This window comes from Pyxicephalus adspersus, chromosome 1 (genome assembly GCF_032062135.1).
Source record: "Pyxicephalus adspersus chromosome 1, UCB_Pads_2.0, whole genome shotgun sequence".
Lineage (NCBI taxonomy): Eukaryota > Metazoa > Chordata > Amphibia > Anura > Pyxicephalidae > Pyxicephalus > Pyxicephalus adspersus.
The window spans coordinates 17925962-17938734 of NC_092858.1; the positions used below are offsets into that span (position 1 = coordinate 17925962).

At 40.7% G+C, this 12773-nt stretch overlaps 1 protein-coding gene across 1 annotated transcript in view; it reads left to right on the forward strand.

The window, feature by feature from the left end:
* The first annotated feature begins 1061 nt into the window (after nucleotides 1–1061).
* DYNC2H1 (dynein cytoplasmic 2 heavy chain 1) overlaps nucleotides 1062–12773 on the forward strand; it is a 226246-nt gene continuing 214534 nt past the window's right edge. The window contains exons 1-5 of the mRNA XM_072398645.1: nucleotides 1062–1312; nucleotides 6759–6929; nucleotides 8671–8809; nucleotides 9634–9752; nucleotides 12044–12188. Of these exons, the coding sequence (XP_072254746.1) occupies nucleotides 1130–1312; nucleotides 6759–6929; nucleotides 8671–8809; nucleotides 9634–9752; nucleotides 12044–12188 (757 nt within the window). The 5' untranslated portion in view covers nucleotides 1062–1129. The remainder of the gene's footprint in view (nucleotides 1313–6758; nucleotides 6930–8670; nucleotides 8810–9633; nucleotides 9753–12043; nucleotides 12189–12773) is intronic.

A 12773-nucleotide genomic window follows, 5' to 3' on the forward strand; every position in this document is an offset into this window, starting at 1 on the left:
TTTTGCCTTTGTCCAACTTTGTCTATAGCAGGGGTCAGCAAATTTTTATGGCAACTAGGCCATTTCAGGGGTCGGCAGAAGCACAGTAGGCCGGACTCTGAGTCCCGCCCTAACAGGGAACACCCCCTGAAGTGAAATCCCTCTCCTCCGTATGCATTGCGGAGGAGAGGGATTTACCTTCAAGGAGCGTTCCCTATTTACCGTGGCGGCGTAAGTATCAGGCCTGCCGCGGTAAATAGGGGAGCCACAGCAAGCAGGCGGCACCAGGGCTCTGGCGGCTCCAGTAGTTTCCAACGCCCCCTGGCAGATCCAGCTGGCAGGCCGGCATTAGGCCGGATCGGCCAGGGGGCATTAGGCCGAAATGAGCTACCGGCTGGCCTGTATCTGGCCGACCCCTGGTCTTTAAAGATTTTATATCTGGGATATGTTTATTTCCCTTACTGTCCTCCATCACGTTGAACTTTTGTCTGGATTATTTTTTAGGTCGCTATAAAGTATTTTTGGAGGCTTAAGCTTTGTACAAGTCTGATATTAGTTGGCCAAGGTTAATGGTTGCACTCATCTAAGGCAAAAAATTGATGTGTACCGCGGTTTCCTGATATTGCTCATCCTCCATGCTGGGTTAATGAATGACTGACTGAGGAGGACCTCGATGTGCTTTCCTATGGAGGAGAGTACATTGGGGTGCCACTTGCTCACCCCGTCTTTTTCCATAGAACATAATGGTGTTTTTGTGCACAGCTTTCTTTCATTTATCTATTAATGGAAACAACACTTTAGTGTACTGATCTGTCCCTTTCTGAACATGCAGCCTGTCAGATAGATCCTCAGGCTTGAATGATTTTACCTCACTGGCCAGGAGCTAATATGTAAATGAGAATCTCTAATTGTAGTGATCTAGGTGATTACTGGACCCCCTGGATTTCTCGTATGACAGGTTCTCTTTACCACTGGTCTATGCAGGCTATGCATTTCTACAGAGAAGCAGTGCGCGTACCCGGGTACTGGGTGCGCGCACGTACGAACGCCGCGCTTCTGCAGGCAGTAGCGGCAATGGCCGCGTTGCTATGGTAGCGGCCCTTCAACAAGCTGCTGTCTAGGAGTGAGGTGTCGGAGCAGTACCGGGAGGATGGCGGCTGGCACTGGGGACCCCCGGAAACGTTTCCTTCTCACCACGGCGCATAATTACTTTGGCCTGCCGACGGGGGAGAAACTGGCCGACTGTCCGGAGCTGGACCGATTCCTAGATGATGCCAGCGAGTTTGTGCTGTCTGCCAAGCGGACCGGAACCAGGATCGTGTTCTCCAACAAGGTGAAGGCATGGGGGCACCGGGGGCATCGTGTACCGGCACTGCGAGGCTTATCAGTGAGAGAGCCAGGGAGAGCAATGCAGTGCCATGGCAGGGATACCCAGCAAATCCTGCAGGGCACAGTACCCAGCTATACCCACTGTGACAGAATACCCAGCCATACCCAGCAATACCCACTGTGACAGAATACCCAGCATACCCAGCTATACCCACTGTGACAGAATACCCAGCCATACCCAGCTATACCCACTGTGACAGAATACCCAGCCATACCCAGCTATACCCACTGTAACAGAATACCCAGGACAGACAACACTGTGGGGGAGTACTGACCCAAATCAACCTGTCAGGGAGTGCCCAGCCCAGTCCTCACTGTAACAAAGTACCCAGCTCGCTGATGGAGTGCCCGGGATGGCTATTACCTTGGTGGAACCACCAGCCCCGTCCTCCCTGTGCGATATGCCCAACCCAGTCCTTACTATGGTGGGGTGCCCGGCCCATTTTGATAGAAGACCTGGTCCAGGTCTGCCCATGAGGGAGTACCCGGCCCATTTGTAACTGTGGTGGAGTACTTGGTCCAGTCCTCCTTGCAACCAAGCCCCTGGCACAGTCACCTCTATCATGGAGTACCCGGTCATCATTGTGATGGAGCCCCTAGTCCAGGCCCGCCTAGGAGGGAGTACCCAGCTCAGTCATCACCCGCTCATCACTGTGACAAAGCACCTGACCGAGTTGTTCCCCGACAATCCTCATTGTAACAAACTAGTTGGCACACTGTCATGGAGCTCCCTGGTCATCACAATGTCAAGGCGCCCAGTTGTCACTGTGGTGGAATACCTGACCCAGTCCTCGTTGTGACAGAGTACCGGTCATCTTTGCAGTGTTCTCCCCAGACCCTTTTAGCAGGGCGCATCGCCCAGCACTTTTCAGTAACCACCCGCCTGTTTTTGGGAGGTTACTGAAGAGTTTGGTCACAATACAGGGGCTGCCCCCTGCCTACAGCTTCTTTTCACCCAGCTTAAAAAAAATTCTGGGTTAAGCACCGCTTTGTCATGGAGTACCCGGTCATCAATATACTAGTGGGCCTGGTCCAGTCCTTACTTTGGCATGGTACTTTGTCCAGTTGTCATTTTGGTGGTCCACTCGACCAAGTGCTGCCCTTGAGGGAGTACGTGGCCCAGTCCTCCTGGCTATTGAGCACCTGGCTTAGTCATCGCTGGGGCACCTGGTCATCACGTGACAGAATGCCCGGCCTAGTCCCTACAGTTTCAGGGTACCTGACCCAAGGCTGCCTGTGAGGTAGTACAAGATCACTGGGCACCTGGTTTATTGATCACTTGAGGTACCCATGAGGTAGACAAACACATCCCTATCCGCTCTCTTCACTCTTACAATACCCTACTAATGACTTCCTCACTCATAACCTCATCACACGCATGGCTCCAAGACTTTTCTAGAGCTGCTCCAACTCTCTGGAATGGTCTTCCTCAACCTATTCGGCTTGCTCCTACTTTCTGCTCTTTTAAAAGGGAATTCAAAACCCATCTTTTCAAACTTGCCTACCCATCTTCTTCTGTCTCTTAAACCCCCTCTACTCACCCACCATTCAATATCTCCCCTCCTATTGTGTGATACTTCCCCCACTTCCTAGATTGTAAGCTCTTCAGGGCAGGGTCCTCTCCTCCTCCTGTGTCACTGTCTGTCATTTGAAACCCCCATTTAATGTACAGCGCTGCACAATATGTTGACGCTATATTATACCTGTTTGTTATTATTAATATTAAAATAATAATTATTTATTACTCAGTCAACATTCCCAGAGTGCCTGGCTCAGACCTTACTGCAATGGAGTTTTCAATTCAGTCATCACTTTGTAGTGTTTGTCACTGTGTCGGAGTACCGGACCCATTCCTCCATGTCCCAGAGTGACTAGCCCAGTCCTCATAGTAGCTGGTGTCTTTATTATGGTGGAGCCCCCTGCCCACTCTTTATTGTCATGGAGTACCTGTCTCAGCCTTGAGGACTGGGGGCTCTGCACTGTGATGGGATAGTTGTACTTTAAGTATTGGAATTAGCAAAACTAAAGTAGATTTCAGGAGTGCTATTGGCTATAAATGACACCTGAGCATTAGCCCAGCTCTGTTTTCTTTCCCCGACCTGATCAGTAAAGGCCCTTCCCTTAGCTGAGATACTAGAAACTGAACAGAAGAATCCTAACACCAACCGTAACGCTCACCCTGTTTGTTTATAAACTCATGTGACTAACATGTCAGTAATAATAATGTTTCCAATGTGATTACATTACGTCACCCATACCGTGATATTTGTATAGCCTTCCAACAAATTAGCAGCCCGGGTAATGGCAATACTTATAATTTCATTGACAAAATCATTTCTTTCACCCTAGTCCCAAAATGTTCATAACCCCTTTGCTAAATAAGACAGCTTGATTTGTGGTTAGTTTCTTCTTTTATTAATTCTTGTCATGCAGATGTTTTACCTAAGAGTCAAAGTGAACAGTGACAGCTGAACTATTTCAGTTTAGAGACGTTGAGAAACTAAAGAATAAAGAGGAAAGAAATAGAGAGAATATTTCACATTAGAAGAGGAAATTGTACCCCTGTATTGCTGCTCTTGTCTTAAGAATGATCAAATAAAGAGCTTACCTGAATTATGAAATTATGAACAAATGAAATAAAGTTTCATGAACCCAGAAAACTGTTGTTACCTCTGTGTGTAAATTGCAAGGTAATTAAACAGGCTATAGGGAAAGAAACAAGCACATGTGATGTTGGCTGCCCGTAGCTGTAAACCATAATTACTCTTGTATAGATCATCAAGCAATTTGTGACTCAGATACAATTGAACTTTTTGGCTATTTTTATAAAAAGGACATTAAAAGGACATTTACCCCATTCCTCTTTTGTACATGGGTTGTAGCCCCCATTGTTTACACCAATGTCAGAAATATACAGCAAGTGCAGTAGCAGCACACTACCTGTGCCCGATAATGAAGCCAGCTCCTGTCAGTGATGGAAGCAGGGTGCAGAAATGATTAGGTATGGAAGAAGGGGTGCAGAAGTGTTGGTTATGGAGGAAGGGGTGCAGATGTGATCATTGGTGGAATCGGTGCAGATGTGATCAGTGGTGGAATCGGTGCAGATGTGATCAGTGGTGGAATCGGTGTGGTGGAATCGGTGCAGATGTGATCAGTGGTGGAATCGGTGCAGATGTGATCAGTGGTGGAATCGGTGTACCTCATGATCAGGTGTCTGACCTGATTGTTTGTATCCTAAAAAAAAAATTTTGTGACAAAATCTTAACCTCATAGGACACTTTTACTCTGCCCTGTTGTGATAACATTTCAAGCTAATGTAAAACTTTGTTTCCTTAATCTATCTTCATCTTACTTATAGTTAATGTTTTGTGAATATTTACAGAGGTTCAACATTGATAAGACACTTACTACACCACCGGTATATGCTTGAAATCAAATGTAACATTAGAGAGACTTGAGAAAACATTAATGTAAAATATATCTGTGAAGGGTTTCTCATATCCATGTTATTGTATAGCTGGTGGAAGTTCGTCACATGACTTAAATAGATGTTCATATAAATATGTGTAAAGACTCATCTGAAGGGACAGCAACTACAGGATTACCAGAACTGTAGAAAATTATTAGCTTGTGTTGAATTATGTCTAAACCAACAAGAAATTGCAGTACACTTGTAAGCAGGCCATCAACCTGACAGTTGCCCTTGTTTTCTAATTGTCCAGAAGGATAAAAGTGAAAGTTGGTCATATCCATTCAATTCTACTTACAGTCATCATGTGAATTTTTGTCATCATGGCATCATCATTTTGTCACATGGCTGGGGTAGAGATGTTAAAACAAAATAATATGTAAGTGACAGATTGTGTTAAGGGCCTTCACCCCAGTTTATGGATAAATGGTCAAGTTTGATGTTGTTTTTAGCCACACTTGAGAATTGAGAAAAATAATTACCTACTCCATTTCATGATCTCAGCAAAGTAAGTTGGAAGTTTTCCAGGCTAAGGCTACGTACACACATACAATTATTATCGTTTTAAAATTAACGTCCGATCAACAATTATGCACGATTATTTTGAACGATCATATTGTGCTCAATTCTGTACATGCTGAAACCATCCGATCGTTCAGATGTAATCCACCAATAATGTACACACACTAGATACGATCGTTTGTAAGATGCAGCAAGTGACATATACAGGAGAAAGTGTATTACTGAACGACCGTACACACAATAGATAGCGAACGATCGCCGCCCAACCAGATCTCCAGGGACAGTTGTCCGTCTCCAGCGACATTTCTCCTTCATGGGCGTTGGCCAGTCGTTGTGCAATTTTTTTGTTAACGATTATCGGATGATCAGTCGTTAATTGTTCATTTCCAACGATAATTATTGCACGTGTGTACGTAGCCTTGGACCCCAGCTGTTGGACGTATGTAATTGATAAGATATGTTTCTAAATGCAGTGCAAACACAATAGTAAATATGCGACAACAAATATGTGACAACAAGAACAAAGTATTTTATTTTTTATCATGTAAAGTTCTTCCTCTGAACAAGATATTACCATACAATGCAATATGGCTGCTTTGAGCATTGCTGTATTATGGAATAGGAAAAATTGTGTCTTTTACATATTTTATATTAAACAAGGTTTACTAATATTATATCTTTATTTGCATAATACTAATACATCCAGTAACACTTACCCTTTATACACACAACAACATTCCTCTGACAAACACATAGTCATTTCATACACACTATATACTCTTGACAACACATAGTTATTTTATTATTTATACAACTAAGTATCTTATCATCTTTCATTTTCATTGTTATCTTTATCATTCTATCAAATATTATATTGTCATTGAATACCTCCTTATCATAAATTTGTCACAAACCTTGATCTGTACCAGTACCATGCATTTGATTGTACTTTACTGATACTGTGCTGTAAGATCTTTTGTACTCTGTACTCAGTATATCGCTCTGCCTTACATAGAGTGTTAATGGTCTCAACCGAGCCCCTGAAGAAGCCACACGGCGAAACACGTTGGGACAGTACATGTTTACCTTTGACACTCATTCTCTATATATAGCTAGGGATCCAATATGTATAGGTAATTGGTCTGTCCACTCCATGAATGTATAATGGGAAAGACTACTCGCAACCATTGTACTTATCACTGTTTGTTGTTTCTGTTAAAATTCACTACAATATAAGTGTTTATTGCTCAAAAAACTCAGATTCATCTCTACTTTCTTTATGATTACATGTTATACAATTAGAGTGGCAAAAACCATTACATATCAGGGAGGATTGTTACTCTTACTCCTATAGTCCATGTACCATACCTATATTTATTTGATTACTCTTTTATATTAGGTGGATTCCAGTGACACAAAAGAGAAGGTTCTTCTGTATTTCAAGCTACGACCCGATGTCATCAATGAGGACAATCTTTATGAAAACGTATTGGTGTCCTCCATGATGGATTCTCCAATCAGTACTCTTTACCAGGCTGTCAAGCAGATCTTTGCTCCGCTGTTATTAAAGGTGACTTCTGTGGACTATTATATTTGTTCTGGCTGGGAAATAACAAAGAAAAGATGGCAATGGCATTCTTTTCATTTAGCAATATAAGGTTGTTTTTTTCTCTTTTTTGGCATGTCTATGGAGCAAAAGTGTGGAAAAATGTCAAAAATTGAAAACAAAAATTAAAAAAAAATAAATTTGGCTTAATTAAAAAATTCAAAAAATCAGTTATTGTAATTAGACAGTTTAATGTGTATATATTTCAGTGTTTTTTTTTCTTTCCTACCAATTAGTGTTTATTTCCAAATAGTTGATGCTAAAACATCTGTTAAGTGTCTTTATGAATTAAGTTTACATTGACAATTGGAAATGTTGTAGTAGTATTAGTCTGAGCTGCTGGCAGCCCCATTATTCATGTTTAGTTAATACGAAGAAGCATTTGTGATTGAAAGGCTGGTCACCAGCTGGGCAACCCCCCCATTCATTTCATATGGGTGGCCTTGTGCAGGAGAGGAGCTGCAAGGAATGTATTGATTGTGGACAGTTCCTGGTGGTAAAGAAGTGGGGACTGTACCATATCCTTACCGCCCCCATTATAAACTAGTCCTTTGTTTTTAAAGTGGAACCAAACCATTACCCTTAAAAGTTACAACTACACAGGTGCTTGCAGTGGAACTAAAGTCCCACTTAGAAAAATACACGATTGGTCAGGTAGTTTTTGCAAGATACAAATGATGTTCCTTCTGCAATGTTCATACCTGCGCAATCACCACACAGACGTCAGTTTGTTGGTTACCAGGAAAACCCAGCAATCATGATTCCTTTGCACGTTCTGGGAATGAATGAATGAATGCCCAGCATTTTATTAAGGACGGCAACTAGGCAGGTAAGTGTATTTTACTGCAGAAGGGAAACTGCCTGATCACAGTTTCTTTTTGCTGAACTACAGTTCCACCTTAACTTGGCGGCTCAGTGTCTAGCACTCTTTCCTTGCAGCACTAGAGTTTAAATATTGGGCAGGACATCATCTGAATGGGTTTTGTATATTCTCCCCATGATTGCATGGGACTCCCTTGCTCATGCATTTGCTCTGGAACTTGGGGAAAATTGATTTGGGTTTAAACAAACAAAAAACTCCTAAGAGTCAAAAACTTTCTAAAGTGTAGGTCAAGAGAAAAATATGCAGAACATCCTTAGAATATATGCATATTTCTTTCTGTTTTATCTCCATTACAATATTGGTAGAGTGCAACACCCAGTGATGCTTCTAGTGATGCACCTAGCTCCCAGTTTCCTAAAGCTAACAGCACATTGCCACTGCTGGAAGTCAAAATAAAGGCTGAATATTAAGGCCAAACTAAACCCTCATCTTTCTTCACTCCATTCCCAACACCTTTGTCTACTTTCGGGTTTTTAGGTCTCCATCCACCTTCATTGGCCAGGTTAGAATAATTTAACTCATTAATTTTTATTTCCTGGGTATGCTAGGATCTTATACTGAGCTGCACATTCAGAACTCCGAGTACATTCAACAGGAGATTACATGGCATGCCTCTTCTGCATTACATAACCTGCCTTTTCACATAAATTTGTTTTTGACTAACCTAAAAGTTAAGTTTCACTTTGAGTTAAATATGACATGGTGTCACAAGCCTTAGATGTTCTGTAACAAAAAAAAAATATTTCTTTAATTCTAACTTCATTCCTAATTTTTCTCATATGCCTTGTTGTGTTGATCATTTTTTCATTGTGTGTTCCTAAGGATGAGAAGTGGAGCAAGGAGTTTGACCCGAAGCTGCAGACTTTGCTCAGTGAACTGGAGGCCGGCCTGGGCAGAGTGCTGAGAAGACCTGTGTCTAGTAAAGGGGGCTCTAAGTCTGGGGGAGAAGACAGCTTACAAGGTTTGTGTGCATTGCAGTCTTTATTTTAGGAAATCATGTGCAGATGGGAACACGGAAAGTTCAACTCCTGAAAAGGCTAGACCTCTTGACCCCTCTAAATTACTGATCAGTCTTCTGAGGAGTAATGACATCTAGTGACTGAAATACTGACGGGGCAGCACTACAGGAAATGTAAGATTTCCAGATTGTTTTATAACCTGGGTCACAATTGACTGAATTAAAAGAAAATATCCTGGAATTGGCTGTAAAGTGAACCTGTTTTTTTGCCCATGTAGGGTACAAAGGATCTATGAACTGTTACTCATTCCCCTGCTTTTATCTGCCTCCTTTTGCTTCCCTGATACTCAATTTGCCCACAGTGGCAAAAAGAAATGGTTCTGTGTAACCTTTGAATAACCCCAGTTAGAGCCAACAAAGATCTCACTGGACCTTCATGACAAGACCGGTGTTGTGGTTGCACAACGCATTGATGAAGCCAGAAGTGGGTGACATACACAAGTGCATTTTCTTTTTCATTTTTAGCATTTGGAGGGTGTTAGAGAAGCAGTTAATGGAACACAGTTTAGTGAACCTCTTGCTCTTCCTGGATGGTTATAACATATGCTAATTTTACATTTGAAACAAAAATAAATAAATTCACAACTTCAGTTTTCTTTATGTACATTAACCAGTCATACAGTTCTCTAATATTTTACATGATAGATAATTGTAAAACTAACTTCTTGAGTACTGTGTGTTAACATCATTGTTTTACCTTTTGTTGTTTTACACTGTATGTTAATGCTGAATGAATATGTTATTTCATTGTTTTGTGTGTTTTGCAGGTATCATAACCCCCAGTGATGAATTTCAGTTCTGGGCAGAAATTGCAGAAAACAAAAGTAAATCAAACCTCAGGGAAAGAGCAGTTCATTTTGTGAATCTGTTTCAGACAATTGAAAAGGTAATTCTTTTTTTATGCCTCTCCTGTGGAGCAAAGCTCACATGTACAGAGAGAGAAGCAGCATGAGGAGCCAGTCAGGTGTGCTGCAGTGCAATGAATATGCTGATTACAGGGGAAACAAAAGAATATTAACTCATCAGTCTGCTACTTAACCCTTTAATGTTCATTTCCAGGCTTGGGGAAGGACAAGAACTGTAAAATGTGTCTTAAGGTGAATCTATTATGAGAGAAATATGGAGACTGCTGCTTCAGGCCTCCTGAAAATTTTAGATTCTCCATTATGTCTGACTTCCCCAGAACTTGAGGCTGTCTTATCTAAAAGTGAAAATTGTGCTGTCACCATCAGTCTGGGGCTGATCAGTATGGGGCTCACTAGACCCAAACCCAGTGCAACAAACATTGGGCTCCTTTGTTTGCTGCTTGTTAATTTGCATTCCAGTCACAGGCTGTGAAGTAAAAAAACATGAGAGTATAACTTACTAAAAAATCAGGTTTTCTGCCTTGCCAGACAAGGCTGTGTTGTGTGGATGTCCTGGGTAAATCTCAGGACTAGATGGACCGAAATAAAAATCTTTTGGATTCTCTTATATGCGTAATCCGTTTATGTATCTGTTTGCTTGGTGTTAGGGTTTGAGTGAACAAGTTAAATGTTGAGGGACAAGCTGAGTGTTTGATGTTGTGGTGGTGAGTGGATGCATTATGAGTTTTTAGGGCTTCAGATTGGGGTGCTTTAGCAAAAAGGTTATACTGGGGGAACTACATTTCTGAAAACTACCAAAGCCAGATTTCTGTCCCCTAGAACACAGGTGACAAAATAATGCACAGGCAATTAGATACCAGACATAGGTCCACTATAATGATATAATGTGAAATATTGGTCCTTGGACCTCATTAATTGATGGGTGTATTTGTTAGTGTCCTTTCTCTGTGACCTTATGAACAAATTTGGTGATTAATAATTTTAACAAAGGATCAATTTATGAATTTATACTCGGCGTGTTTGTAGTCCACAGATTGTGCAACAGTGCCATCTAGTGATTCACAATGAATATTATTGTAGGTTACATTATAGGGTAATTAATATTCTATTATAGAGATGACAGGAAGTTCTGTAGTTGTAAAGCAAGTCCTTACTTGATGTGACAACATGGCCTCTATAGACTATAGTACAGTGAAGCAAGCATTTTCACTCTAGAATAGTTAATGAATAAAATAAATTATTTAACAAGGACAACTTGGTTTAGTGACAGCTAAGAGTGAACTTTCCTTCTTTTTGAGAGATCTCTTGTGAAAGAAAAGAAAGTCTACCCAGTGGGACACTAATAGAAATAGTGTTAATGATTTTTTTTAAGCACTTCCTTACTTTGTTTTAGCACTTTCATATTCTGCCCCCCCTTATAAAATGGACTTTTGATAAAATAAATATATGGACTTTTAATATGATATTGGTAAATATTCTTGTACTTGTTCTGAATAAAGTATGTACAAACCTAAAATTGCTAAAATTTCATATAAAACTTGACATTCATATAATTTAAAACTTTGTTTTTAGTTTTTTTTATATAAATGTACTTTCAATAAACGGATATTCCTACTGTCAAGGTCCTTGTTCATGCACTACCAGGTGTGGAGATACAACTTGCTCTTCTGCAATGTCACTGTGTCATGCCCTGGAGGGAACTATAAACATCCGTGCTATCAGATATGTGTAGTCATGTTCCTCCATTGGACAATTGAGAAACTGGCACAGAATAATGACATGCAGCTGTTGGAAAGATAGCATGTATACAAGAAGTAACTGAAGCAATGTTAGGAAATCAGCAGCTCTGAGATGCAAAACAATAAAGAGGTGAATGTAAAATGTTATAAAAAAGAAAAAGAAACTAATGTTTAGACACAATTTAAAAAGATCGGTCATCTCAATCCAAAAGATACATACACATGCCAGATGTTTGTTGCCTGAGATAAACGGTCTGGGTCTCGGGCTAAAAATCTGTGTACAGCATTCCACCGATGTCATTCCCCAGTCCACCCTGGGGTGCCACTCTCTCGTCTTCCCCCCTTTTCTTAGGGCAGGATAGCGCTGTGTGTCTACAGCGCTTATTCATTATTTTGTTACTGGAAATGATCATTGAAAGAAATCTGACATCTATCTGATATATGTATGGGGTATTAGAGTTTAGATCTTGTCAGTGTAATCATTCTGATGCATACTAGTCAGATGATAACTGATCATGTGACATTGTGTTATGTCTGTATGCCTGTGTATTTATGCCTGTGTATTGTTTCAGTATTACAATGGTCTGGATAATCTGCCCTTGGCTAAGGTGGTGGAACTGGTAGAAACTACTAAGGAAACAGTTGATGATGTGTGGAGACAAACTGAGCATGAGCCATATCCTGAGAACCGGATGAAACACTTGCTGGAGATTATTGGTAAGTATAGGCACATGATTATTGTTTTATATTGTTTTTTATTTAACAAAAAATTATAGACAAAAATAACATGTACATGAACAAAAAGGACATGGTTTTAGTATTAGAATGCAATTCTTCTGGCAGTTGTGTGATACTTACAGAATCAGGTAAGTAGAGGCGCCACATAATTACCAATAAAAATAAAATGCTTTATAAATTGCTACATATCACAAAATAAAGCATTACCATATTATTGACTGATTTTTTGAATGCAGTCTGGTGAAGAAGTTTGCTTCTTATGAGTAAGGTTGTCTTTTGGCCTTTTTAAGCTGTTCACTTTCAAGTGAAAAAAAATGGGTCATAAAACAACACAGGTTTTAAAAAAGGATCTCTGGGATACAGTTACAATTTCACAAATACATCCATTACACAGCCCGATTACTAGTGATTATTTACATTTTTAACCTTCTTTTATGTTGAGAAAGGGAACTGGTAAGATGGGTTCTACCAGTCTGAAAATCACCTAAATTTGTGAACATTGGACATGGCACACTGAGACTGCAAGATTCTCAGATCCTTCCATTTCTGTATTGACTTCCTGCT